This window comes from Chinchilla lanigera, unplaced genomic scaffold (assembly GCF_000276665.1).
Source record: "Chinchilla lanigera isolate Chin_1 unplaced genomic scaffold, ChiLan1.0 scaffold00002, whole genome shotgun sequence".
NCBI classification, from domain to species: Eukaryota; Metazoa; Chordata; class Mammalia; order Rodentia; family Chinchillidae; genus Chinchilla; species Chinchilla lanigera.
The window spans coordinates 3,521,190-3,534,390 of record NW_004955403.1 but is presented as its reverse complement, the minus strand read 5'-3'; the positions used below and the strand labels follow the sequence as shown (position 1 = coordinate 3,534,390).

The 13,201-nt window shown below is 42.5% G+C and overlaps 1 protein-coding gene across 1 annotated transcript in view; it reads right to left on the bottom strand.

Annotated features, from left to right (window-relative positions):
• The window catches only part of Pgap1 (post-GPI attachment to proteins 1), a gene marked incomplete at its 5' end in the record, with an annotated part of 54,607 nt that extends 47,614 nt beyond the window's left edge, over positions 1–6,993 (bottom strand). The window contains 3 exon segments of the mRNA XM_013512108.1: positions 919–1,090; positions 5,083–5,258; positions 6,840–6,993. Coding sequence (XP_013367562.1) covers positions 919–1,090; positions 5,083–5,258; positions 6,840–6,993 — 502 coding nt within the window.
• Between the last annotated feature and the right edge of the window lie 6,208 nt (positions 6,994–13,201).

The window sequence follows — 13,201 nt, the reverse complement described above, 5'->3', positions numbered from 1 at the left end:
TTGGCAATGCTATATTGTTAAGATGGTAACTTTAGAAAATTAACTTGATCGGAGTCACCAGGGTAGATTTATTACTTAACTATAAACAAAACTTTCCAAAATTCATACAAATTTTAATAGGTAAGGAGCTACACAGTGATTAGTGTGACGCCACACGCCTGTAATCCCAGCATTCAGGGGCTGAGGCAGGAGGATGTTGAAGTTCAAGGCCAGCCGGGGCTATGCAGCTAGAGACCCTGTCTCAGAAAACCAAAACAAACAAATAAGAAAACAAACAAACAAGCAAAAAACCCCAGAAGAGGGCTATATAAATTTACTGATAAAGACAAGGAAAAGAACTCTTTCTAAAGATTTTCTTCTCATAATATTCCTATTAGCAGTGAAGACCTTCTTACCCACAAACCTGGGGATAATAATGATACCCACCTCAGAGGACTGCAGTATAGACAAAGTCTGCTAATACATCAGGTAAAGTCCTTAACACAATACCCAAAATATAGTGAGCATTCAGTAAGCATTAGCAACTCTAGCAGTGTATCTATTTCCTTAAAACAAAGCACTGCTACTATTTTAATGGACTATAAGCATGTCTTTAATAGGTTACTGAATAGTTAACAAAGTACAGCAAGTGCATACCCATCTCAAGAGAGAAGGACTCATTCTGTAGAATAACCAAACAAGCCCTGATACCTACGACCACCATGTTCAGACCACTCGGAAAGACGAAACTGACAGTATTCTGATTACAAGCCTAGGCTGGAAGACATGAGACACCGTCGTCATCAGCGAGTTGACGCGCAACTGAGCAGCATCAGATGCAGGTAAACCCGGGGCGCTCTCTGCAGGAAGAGCTGCGGGACTGGCTTCCTTCCTGCCAAGCAGCACGGCGGTCAGGCAGCACCCAGTGAGAGGCCTCACCTGTAATGAAACGGTCCAGCGGCATCACAGGAGCAACGTGAGGCGTGGCTTGCGTGACGAGAAGATTTAGCAGCTCTTGTTTAAAGTTTTTCAGTGTAAGCAGCGCTCTTGCAACAAGGCCACCCATAGAATGACCAATTATTGTCACACTTGTGGGAGCAAATTCTTGACCCTATTTAAAAAATCACCATGGCATAATTAATTAGTATTGTAATAAAATACTTAATATTTTACTTTGTAAATGAGCAATTTAATAGGAAAGTTAAACTATTCCTATAACCTCCCATCGTAAGATGCAGAAACATGTTTTCATACAGTTTTAACTGACAAACTAAAACTTGGCTTAATATACTCTTCAGTGTTTTACCATTTTTAATGGACTGGCTTTTCTAACAAAATCCAAATACTTGTTTAGCACCATTTACTGCCCTGCATGACACCTGAGGTATACGTCTACACCAGAATATTAGCTTTTACAAGATAGTAGCATCAGATTGTTCGTTTAAAGCTGAAAATAGCATGAACAATGCCAAAAGCTTAAAAACTTACAGTTGTCATAGCAATGTTCTATCTTATTGTGTTGGTATCTCTTGTATCACCGCATTATTTCTCTACTCTGAGTTTGGGTTTAAAAATAAAGTAGCACTCCAAACACTTACTGGCTATATAAATTTTTCAATCAGTATTGCTTTTCAAAAAATCCTTTGTTTCCACCATTATCCTCAGCCCCACCACCAGGGCTCAGCTTATCACCCGCACGGACCCTCCCTTTGCCTTCCCTTCTGTTCGTTGTGCAGAAAACAGTTACTGCAGTGGGGCCGGCCTGCTGTCCTCAGAACAGACCGCACGCCCGAGTCCGAGCCCAGGGCCGGGGCCAGAGGCATCTCCCATCCTCTAAGCGGTCAGGGTGCTCTCAACAGCACGTCTCAGGGAGACTCTCCAGGGCTCCAGGCTGGAGCTGTGGGCTGCACGAGAGGGCAGCTCCGAGATTAGCACCCGTGAAAACCTGGGGGACCGAATCCCTATGAGCCGCGCTGGTAGGCGGCATTTCCCAGATGTCACGACTGGCTGGCACAGGCATTAAACGCAGTGACTGCTCTTTGAGAGCACTTTTCCGAGTTTACTCCTGGTTTCCTCCAGGTTTTGCCCGTGCACCATTTCCCTTTGCTGGCTTTACTTTGTATTATTTCCCCACAATAAATCATAACCATGAATACAATTACATGCGGAGTCCAGTGTTTCTTCTTGGTCAACCATCAAACCTGGGGAGGGGCTTGGGAGTCACACACAGTGGGTCTGAGAAAAGCCAACGTGTGCACGTGTGCTCTGAAACCTGCCCTCTTCAGCCTTCCAGGGTACAAACCACAGCAACTTTTCCCATTTTCTTCTCCTATCTGTGTTTTTCTCTCTCCAGGATCACTCTCACTCACCTATAAATACACTGTGTTCTTCTTAAAAATAAAAGCAACTCTCTTTTAACTCTCACTTTCCCCTTGGTGACCACATTTTTCTCTACATTTCTTCACAGCAAAATTCTTCAGAAACCACGATCTGTACAGTCCTTGCTGTCCCCGGCGGCTCCACTTCCGCACACCCTTTAGTCCACGCTCATGAGGGCTCGCCCCAGGGTGCCACAGAACAGCTCCTGCCGAGGCCCCAAGGAACCTCGGTCAGTCTGTAACCTTCACCTGCTCGGCCTAGCCGCGGTGCGCGGCAGAGCAGCTTGCTTCTTCCGCTCTGAGCTGCCTCACTCGGTTTACCTGACAGCAGACCCTGCTCCTCCTCTGACCGCCCTGGGAGCTCCTCTCCATCTCTGTTGCTGGGTTCTGTTCATCTCTCCTCGCCTCTTACAGTGGAGAGACAGGCCTCGGCTCTTTGATCTCTTCTTGTCTCTATCGCAGTAGACTCCGACAGTCACCTCTTTCAGTCTCGTGGCTGTGAATTCATCTGCACACTGCCAACCTCCAAGTAATTATCTCCACACTGGGCCTCTTCTCCCGAACTGCATCCTCAAAAGGACTGACTGCCTCTCAGACCGAACCTGTTTAAGTCTTAGCTCTTCCAACTGCTACAGCCTTTCTCCCTTCACTTAAGAGCAAATTCAATCTCTTCAGCTGTTCAGTTTAAAACCTCAGGGTCCTTAAGCCTTCTCTTGCTCCACTCTGATCTGTGAGCAAATTTTGTTGCTTCAATCTTTAACATTAAACCAGTTTGACCATTCCACACACTTCAGCTCCTACTGACTTGGTTTAAACCACCGTTTCTTGCCTGAATTACTCCTGTTCTCTCCGCTTCCGCTTTATGTCTTTCAGTCCATCCTCCAAAGCAGCGAAAGTGATACTGTTAAATAAGAGTGTGACACTCCTCTACACTAAAGTCTCTAGTGGCTTTCCGTATCATCCAAGTGAAAGGCAAAAATCCTTAAAATTGCCTGCGTCTCCACAATCTGTCCATCTCCCCTCCGTGCCTACCAACTCACACAACCTGGCCCAGTGACTCTAGTTTCCTCCAGTTCCTCTAGTTTCCATGTATTGGTTTCCTAGGTGCAGGTTTTTTCCTATAAATGGTCCATTCCCACATGCCCATGGTATTAAATCATCTGCTCCTCTAAAGGGGTCTTCCCTGGGTGCCCTTATTTATAACCGTAATCTCCTGCCGTTGACTACTATCTCCGTTCCCTGTATTGTTTCTCTCTCTCTTTTTTTTTTTGTCTTTTTGAGACAAGGTCTCGCTATGCAGTTCAGGCTGGCCTGGAGCTCACTTTGTAGCCCAGGCTGGTCTCGAACTCACAGTGATCCTCCTGCCTTAGCCTCCCAAGTGCTGGGATTATAGGCGTGCGCCACCATGCCCGGCTTGCCTTGTTTTTCTCGCTGGCACTTTAACCAAATAAGGTTATGTGTGGTTTTCTTGTTGATTATGATTCTTATCCCCACTACAGCACAAGTTGTACAAGGCCTGGGCTTCAGTTTCGCTCACCGCTGTACTGACTTAGACTCATGTCATGGACAAGGCCCCTCCTCCGGGAATATCCTCTCCTACCCACACCAAACCCTACCCAAGCTGGGGAACCCAGCGGTCCTCTCTCTCTTACCATACTTGCTTGCAGGAGGAGTCTTCCTTTTTAAAAAACTCTCAATTTCAAAATAGTTTACTAGTTTTAATATATAGTCACTAGAAAAAATATAACACAAAAAATAAAGAAACAACTACCTACTATATACCTAGTGTATAACATTAAAGATTCAGTTTATTGTGAATGATGCTTATGGAAAATAAATCTCACTATGTGATCACATCTTATCTATCTTAATCAATAAGCGCCTTTTCAGATATATAAAAGGCTAGTTTCCTCTCATGATACTCGTAATTACTCAGGCTGGGGGAGTTTGCTCCCAGCACTACTTTGCTTAGTTGTTTTTTATTGTACTAAATCATGAATGAGTATTGAATATAGTCAGGTGGTTTTTCCATATCTCTAGAGAGGATACCATGATGAATTATACTGGCTGATACTTTAATACTCATTCATGGTCATCACCTACTCACCCCATAGTCTGGAAAATGTTTCCAGACATACAGCCAGGACGATGAGGAGCCCACTGCTTTCAGGGATGAGAGTCCTTTGCTGTGTGCTGTCCAACACCTGGGAACAGGTGCTTCAGATGTGCACTGCTTCCTTTACAGCAGCCCACTTGGGTGCCACGACTCCGTCACACACAGCTAGAGACAGGCACCTTTACACACAGCTAGAGCATGCATTAGGAAATGCATCCCACTTCTAATTTATGAAGAAAAGTAAAACAATTTTTTCTTGAATTTATAAGAAAGGTTTCTTTTTTTTTTTTTTTTTTTTTTTTTTTTCCGGTACCAGGAATCAAACTCACAACCTTGCACTTGCCAGGCAGGCGCTGTGCCACTGAGCTAAATCCCCAGCCCAAGAAAGGTTTCTTATAAATCCAATTTAAGCTTGAAAAGTTCCACTGAGGTCAAGGCAATAGACTCAAAAAAGCCAAACTGTCCCTTCTTTCTTCTACTTTTCATATAAATGCATTATTTAAAACATAGTGAGTTCCTTAATATTCATATAAACAAATACGTTTTTAAAACTATAGTGCGTTTCCTAATAAAAAGAAGCTACTAGGTTGTGCTACACTGACCTCTTACCTTGTAAAGTTTAAGGATGGCCTTGATGCACTCGTGCACAAACTTGGTCTGCTTCTGAAGGCTCCCACCGTACAGTGCCACCAGCTCTTCGTTGAAGTTCACACTGAAGAAGTCGAAGTGGTACTTGAAGTCAATGTCTTCCGCTTTCCTGAGGGCGATGGAGCCGATAGAACGAACTGCAGGGGAAGAAGTGCAGAGCAAATGAAATATTCTGAGACTGCATCCATTCTTGCTCCAAAATCTCTTCGTAAGTAAACTTCAATATGGAAGTAAACTTACTTGAGGGCAACACTCATTAATAGTACTAACTTAGAAGAACACACTAACCTCGCAGCTATATGCCTTGAACATAGTTAAATGTGCCCTACATGTTTTAAAATAAGTAAATAAAAAATGATGTGCTGCTCATTCTCTACTTGCTTTCCTTCAGTGGGAGCTGCAGTAGCTAGGAGGGGAAGGATACTTTGAATAAGAAATAGGAATTTCATCATACTTACTGAGCATTTTAAGAAAGGTCTTTCCACCTGGTTTAGAGACTGTACCATTTCTCACCCAAAGCCCTCCAGCTTTCCCATCTCACTTACACGAACGCTCACAGTGTTTTCCCAAGATTGTACGACACAGCCTAGGGCTGCTTTGCCACTTTCTTCTCTTCGCTCTTTCCTAGCTATAGAGGTCCTGAAGGCATGCAGCATCTTCTTGCCTCAGGACCTCCATGAAAACAGGGGCATGCAATTTCTTGCTACTTACAAGCCTCTGCTCAAATTCTCACGATGGTCTTCACTGACCACCTCATCTAAACCAGGCCTCTTCTGGCCTTGTTTCTCCTCTATCTCCTCTAATTTTTCTTTCTAGGTATACCATTACTGACACACTTCTCAGGTGACTGTAAGCTCTGGTACAGTGGTGGCAACCCCATGGCAGGTGTGACCCAAGGACACACAGAGCCTTCTGCTGGCGTGAGCCAAGCCGCCGCAGCATCGCCTCAGCTGCCCAGCATGCGGGTTTAATCACAGCCTTGGCACTTCGTGACAAATAAGTGGGTTCTGGCTTGCAGTTGTGGCACTCCATCTCTAAAAGTTCGCCACCACTGCTCTGGTACCTTCAATAGTACCTGGCTCACACCTGGCAGCCATAAGTATCTGCTAGATGAATAAACACATCCGCAAATATAGTACCTGTTGAAAGTTCTAGTCTCATCATGTAACCATTCTAATCATTTAGAAGAAACAAATTTTATTTAAAAAAAAAAACATTTCAGTTGAAAGGAAAATTACTTGCAGAGTCATATACTTTGCTGTTATGCCCAGAACAACTGCTGGTCTTCTCTAAGCCAACAATGAATCTGGAATCTGCACATGCAACTTTCCTACCTTCATATTTGTGATCCCTTCTGAGCTTCCAGATCCTTAAACAGCTGCAAAGGAAAAAAACTGTCCTCTTTTGTTCAGCATAATATAAGCCACTAATTTCTCTCTCGAATCAGTGCTCCAGGTTCTATCCTCTGCACACTCTTCTAACCCAAACCTCTTTCTTCGGTCGATTCCCGAACACAGGTGTGATCTGTTTATCCTGCCCCACTCCATCTTTCTCTTTTTCTCCTTCTCATTCTGCAGCTCTTCTTCTCTTTGTATTTCTCAAATGTACTTTCTCTCAGGGAAAGCATCCTGTCTCTTGATCTCCAGTACGCCTGAAACAGTACTGTCAGTACTTCTTAACAGAATCTCACAGATTTCAAACTGACTTCTGGTACTGACCTTGCTTGTAACTTCCAGCATTACCAGGAAGGAAGAGAACTGGAATTCCTGTCAAAGGGAGAGCTTTGTGTTCTTCAGCATAGGATCCTTCTCCATAAAGGTATAACTCATAGGCTGGATAGCGTTTTGCCAGTTTATTTGGAAGTTCTATTTTCTATAGCAAAAATAAATAAAGCAAGGTTCACTTTCATCACTTTTGATAATACAATCCAGCCACATTGTATGTAATTCTAAATTTTATAACTCTGAAACAGTGTAATATAAAAATACTGCTAATGATAAAACCACTTAATGCAGTTTATTCACATAGAGACTTACTCTTGAACTTTGTAAATTTTGAACCAGGTAGTCTTCAGAAAAGCATAAAATAGGACCACCTAAAATTCTAAGCAACAAAAATTAGTTAAAACAGTCCCTGACAATGGCAGAAAAGCACTAGGTGTATGTCAGCAAAACACACGCTAACATAATTGGAAATGCATTTAGTTTAGAATCAGTATCAACTATACTAAAAATGAGAAAAAGTTTTCCATTTGCAAATCAATTATCTTCTGCCATATTAGGCTGTTTTGCAATATCTCTTCTTTTACTCAGGCCCAGCTATATATTCCAGCTGGTACATCTTTAAAGGAAAGTAAGTTTGCCTGACAAAGCAGCTTTCTGACCTCCCAACTTAGTATTCTTTGATCTACAATGTGCTGAATAAATTAATCTGGGCTTCACAGACATGTCTTGGTGAAGATACATGTACTCTTCCCACTGTGAATGTTCCAGTGCATTAGCATGTTTCAGTTCTCATGCACCAGGGGCCTGGTTATAGCACCCTTAAACTACTCCACAGTGCCTATTACTGTACACAGAAAAAGCTAGTTATTCATATGAAGTCTTTCCATTTACTATATATTAGGTCTTAACATCATCTCCAAACGCCAAGTGTAGTGGTGCACACATGTAAAAGGGTGGACATTTATAAGAGGTGGTAAAGCATAAACTCTTTGCTTCTTTTTTAAAAGGATAGAAACAACTGAAAATAAAACAATTACACTGGACAACAGAATTAAGTAGGTATCAATAGATTTTAATGATCTAGCACTGTTTATACATGTAGTATGTGCTTAATGAAAAGTTTTAACTACTGTATGCTTTCAAAAACTGTAAATGAGCCAGGCGGGGTGGCACATGCCTGGAATCCCAATACTCAGAAGGCTGAGGCAGGAGGGTCACTCGGAGTGTGAGGCCAGCCTGGGCTACAAAGTGAGTTCAAGGCCAGCCTGAACTGCATAGTGAGATCCTGTCTCAAAAAAACAAAGAAACTGTAGACGTTGTTAATGAGTACAGAAAGGCCACACTGTTCAGAAGAGCAATTATGATCACCCATGTACATTACTGAACGTTGCCCTGAGAAAGCCACCACAATCTGCGCCAGTGGCGCCATGGCAACATCTATCGAGGCTGTGTTGACTGCTGAAGACTGGTGTGTTCAGCCCGCAGCTCAGGGCCACCTGCGGTCCTAGACAGCTCTCACTGCAGCCCCAATTATTTCACTGTTAGTGGCATTTTCCATGAATTCAGCGGTACAGGGCTAGCCGTGGCTCTGGCACCTGCCACGGCCAGTGGAATGGAAATCCAAAGCTGTCAGACATGACATGTACTTATGTGACTTCGCTGGTAAAACACAGCAACTACCAACAATAGCATTTCAACCTCCCTGAACGCATGTACGTACAACTGCAGCTCCATCTTCAGCCAACATAAATAGCCACTTCTAAATTTTCAAATGCCATGTACAGAGTTGCCATCAGACATTCCAGAAAAATTTGATCACATCTCTTTACTAGACTTCTATAAGACTGATCTTCCAGAGGAAAATATGCCTCACCACACAACTACCCCCACTCGCGTCACTGCTGTTTGGCAGTATATACATTTGTGAACAACTATTTTCAGAAATGAAGCGTACAAAGAGTTAAATTAGACCAAAAATTTTTGTTGAGCACTTTGCAAACTCACTAAGAACTCTAAGCACTTTCTCAAACCAGAAACTGAGCACTTTCACAAAAACAAGGTCAAATACCACATCAGTCAGCTTTCCCACTGCTGTATACAATACCTGACATTCATACTGTAGCCCTCTGGAGCACAAGACTAATTTTGTCATCAAGGCTCGATACTTCCATTGATGAATTACTAATTTGAATTTTATGAGTTTTATTAAACAGTGAGTACTTCATGGGAAAAAAATCACAAAAATAAAGTATTGAGTTTTTAGTATTTATTCAATGTTTATAAAAAAGCATCAAAATCTTTAACACAGACTGATTTTTCATGTGCAAAGTCTAAAGAAGAATATCAGAAATAAGTTCCCATAGGAACTACAATGAAAACACCAATAGCGTTCTACAAAAAAAAACATTTTCACATCAGCTGCGTATTTCCTTACAAAACCCAAAAGGTAGCTGGGCATAGTTCTACATCAGCTGCGTATATCCTTATAAAACCTAAAAGAAAACAAATAAAAATCTGTGTGAACTACAGCATAAACACAAACACAAGCCGACCACAGAAACAAGCTTTGCTTTGCCTGAGTGTGCTGCTGGAAGCGTGGTCAGCGGAGGTGGCCGCTGAGGACATGACCTGGAAGGAAGGGTATATTCATGTCCCCAGCTCTTCCTTTTCTTCCTGTTTCCTGGCACTCTACAGTAGCAAGACATGACCTGGAAGGAAGGGTATATTCATGTCCCCAGCTCTTCCTTTTCTTCCTGTTTCCTGGCACTCTACAGTAGCAAGACTCCAACTTAAACCGGTTATCTTACACAGGTTACTTAAAGAGCAAGCCCCCCGCCCCAAAGTGATCTCAAGGCTCAGTTACCTTTACGCTTAGATGCTCTCTTTATGATCTTGTTCTTGCTGCCTGTCTTTCTTTGACTCATCTCTAACCCTTTCAAAACACACAAAACTCTAGCAAATTTCAAGAACTAGAAAAATGATTTACGAAACTAAAATTTTTATACCTGTAATTGCGAATTCAAACTGTAAAAAGTTCAATTTCCACAATGAACCAAAGGAAAAAAATTTTTTTGATCTATACAAATGCAAAGAGTTTCACTGTTCTTATGAAGAGCTCTGTTTACACTTCCCCTAGAATAGTCCTAGGGACTTCAGTCTCCCCTGGACAGACTCTCCCTGCTACACTCCCAAGCCCAGTTGCTCTCAAGAGAAACCTTCCTAAAACATTCACCTTCTGTGTTTTCTCATTGTATGTGGACATATTAAAGGCTTGAGAGAGAGAGACCCTTTAACATCTATTGTATCTCTTTTATAACTTACACATGCTACGTTTTAAAGTTTTTTTTGTTTTGTTTTGTTTTGTTTGTGTCAGGAATCTAACTCAGGACCTTGTGCTTGCCAGGCAGGCGCTTGTGCCGCTGAGCTATATCCCTGGCCCTATTCTTCTGTATTTTAAAATTCAAGGTTCAAAAGAAAGGAGCTCTCCCACACCCCCTGGTCCTTCAGCCACTGGCTTCCTTTGCCTGAGAAGGCAACCAACATGGCCAGATTGAGTGCTTTCAGAAATATTTTACATTCACAAAAACAGGTATGTTTACAGAGCTTGTTTCCCTTTTTACATTAATGGTAATATATTACAAATGTTGTCCACAGTGTGTCCCAGTGTCTGCCTACCTTCCTGTGTACTATGTATAGCTGCAATTTTGTTTCTACACTTTATCAACTACATATACATTTTGCATGGCCAGGTTCACTACCTCTTTTGCATAGCCTTTGAATACATGAGGCAAACTTGAATATTCTCTCTTCTGTAAAGAGCTTCACACACTCTCGCTCATAGTAAAATTATAACATGTACCACATTATACTGTGACTATATACAACATTCCTGTCTCCCTGGTTGTATTACAAATTCAAGACACAAAGACTGATTTAACACTAATTCTCTCTCATACTAAATATCAGGTAAACGTGGCACAAAGCAGTCATTCGATAAATGACTTGCTAGGCTGGGCATGGTGGCACACACCTGTAATCCCATCACTGAGGAGGCTGAGGCAGGAGGATCACTGTGAGTTTGAGACTAACCTGGGCTACAAAGTGAGTTCAAGGCCAGCCTGAACCGCAGAGTGAAACCCTGTCTCAAAAAGACCAAAAAAAAAAAAAAAGACTTGCTAAATAAACATCACCCTTACCAACAAAACATGATGTATATTTTCAATATCAACATTTCCTTTCAGAGAGCATTAGGCCACTCATATGAAGAGACCCAAGTTACTGTGAGTGAAAACAACTGAGGTTTTTCTCCTTAAATTCTACAGCTTGCTTGAAACACGAGGCTGCTAAGTAAAAATTCTGCCTTGCTGTGTAGCACGGCAAGAAGCTTGAAAGGGTAATGTGTCTCTTGCTCGGCAGAGTTAAGATACAGTCATGAAATGTTCGCTTCACTCTGAAGAGGTGAGTCGAGGAAAGCCACAGGTAGCGCAGAACCAATTTTAAATTCTAAACTTCATGTTCTTTAAGCATAGAGGTCCCATGCAACCTTTGGAGAAGGGATGGAGAGTGAACTGCGGTGTGTTTCAACGCTTTTCCACTTCCTGGCCCGCTGGCTCAGTGATGCAAATCAGCAGCACGGAGCAAAGGCACCCAGAGGGAGGAGAAAGCCCAAGGACCAAGGCAGGCACCCACTGCACAGCGGCCTAAGGATACGTGGAGAGCTGGACGAAAGGCAACTACATTAAAAATGGGCAATGTATAAAATATCTTCAGAACATTTTTATTTATATAAAAGCGACCTCATTTATCTAAAATTCTCGGAAACTACATTCAAAATGACCCACTTCTACAGGCAGGTCTTAATTGTATTTGTAAAAACCTGTTGTGTAAAATACAAAGTCTAAGAGTGGAACACAAACACTACAGTGAACTAACATAGCATTTTACACCATAAAAATAAAATCTGCTCGAAATGTGTATCAGAAACTTCTGGCACAGTAATTACAACTGTACTAACAAATTTCTCATAAGTATAAAATCCCAAGAAAGCAATCTGAACCAAAATAACTAATATACACTATTCAACAACAACAAACAAGCTAAATGGCTCTTTTGAATTAGCTACATTACTTTTGTCTTTCTAATCATTTTATGAGGCAGGAAATTCATCTGTGAGGCCCATATGCTTTGCTGCCAACACTGAGGAAAACAATTTCTACAACTGCAAATATTACAACAGCCTCAGTAATTGTGGGCAGTCTAAAAATAAATGGGAATTAGCACTGTATTGTTCCAAAATGCCGTTAACCCAAGTCTTCAATGCAGTGCAAAACTAGTGACCCACTGCAATCTACTGGGAGCTTCATAATTATTAAACCACAGGCAATGAAAGGGGATTACAAGCTTTATTTCCAGTTTAAAAGAAAACACGAAAAGCCCATGTATTTAACCATTAGACTCTGATAAGCATAAGCCTGCACATTCCAGTTCATTTGCTTAGAAATTAAGACAGCAGTAACATGTCAAAATGTTCCCTACAATGGCACCCGAAACGCAACGTTCCCACTCCCTCTTAACCACTGTTGCAGAACCAAGGACAGAATCTTTCCAAATGAGGAAAATCTAAATTTACCAGAATTTTGACCATGGGAAAGAGATGCTTTTCAGCAACTGAAATCTTAGGTAATTTTAAGATCTAATTAATAACGGTGTCATTAGATAATATGCTCCTTTCATAATGACAGGTACACCGAAGCACTGACTTGGATCCTTCATCACAAAAAAAAACTGCCATGGTTTAAAAGTACTGTCGTCTAAAAATGCACTTTATCAATATGCACTGTAGCACACATGCATTTTATACAAGTTACTGTACTGGGTGTTCCACCATTAAGAGATGCACTCGGAACGCTCCCTTCGCAGCACACATGAGAGCAAAAGAGATGCATTTGGAAGTACAAGCATCACTTGGGAGAAATTTCTTCGGACGGTGGTATCATTTGTCGCTGTCTCTTCACAGCTGGCCATCAGTGGAAATTCTAGATTCTACTACGCCCAACTAATGAAGCGGCCGAGTGAAAACAAGCGGCAGGGATGGGACGGGGAAGGAAGGGGCCAGGGCACTCCTGAACTGCACCGCGGCGGGAAAGGCAGTCCCAGGGCAGGTGTTGTGTGCAACCGGTAAGGGGCTGGGGGCCCCGGCCGCAGGGAGCAGCACACAACAGAGGTGTGCAACACACAGGTGTGCAACGCGCGCGGACGGAGTCCACGGCCCCGGCCGCCCCGGCTCCCGGGCTCAGGTGCACGCGTCCCGGGCACAGGCGGACCCACATCCCCGGGCGGGTGGCCCTCGCGCCCCA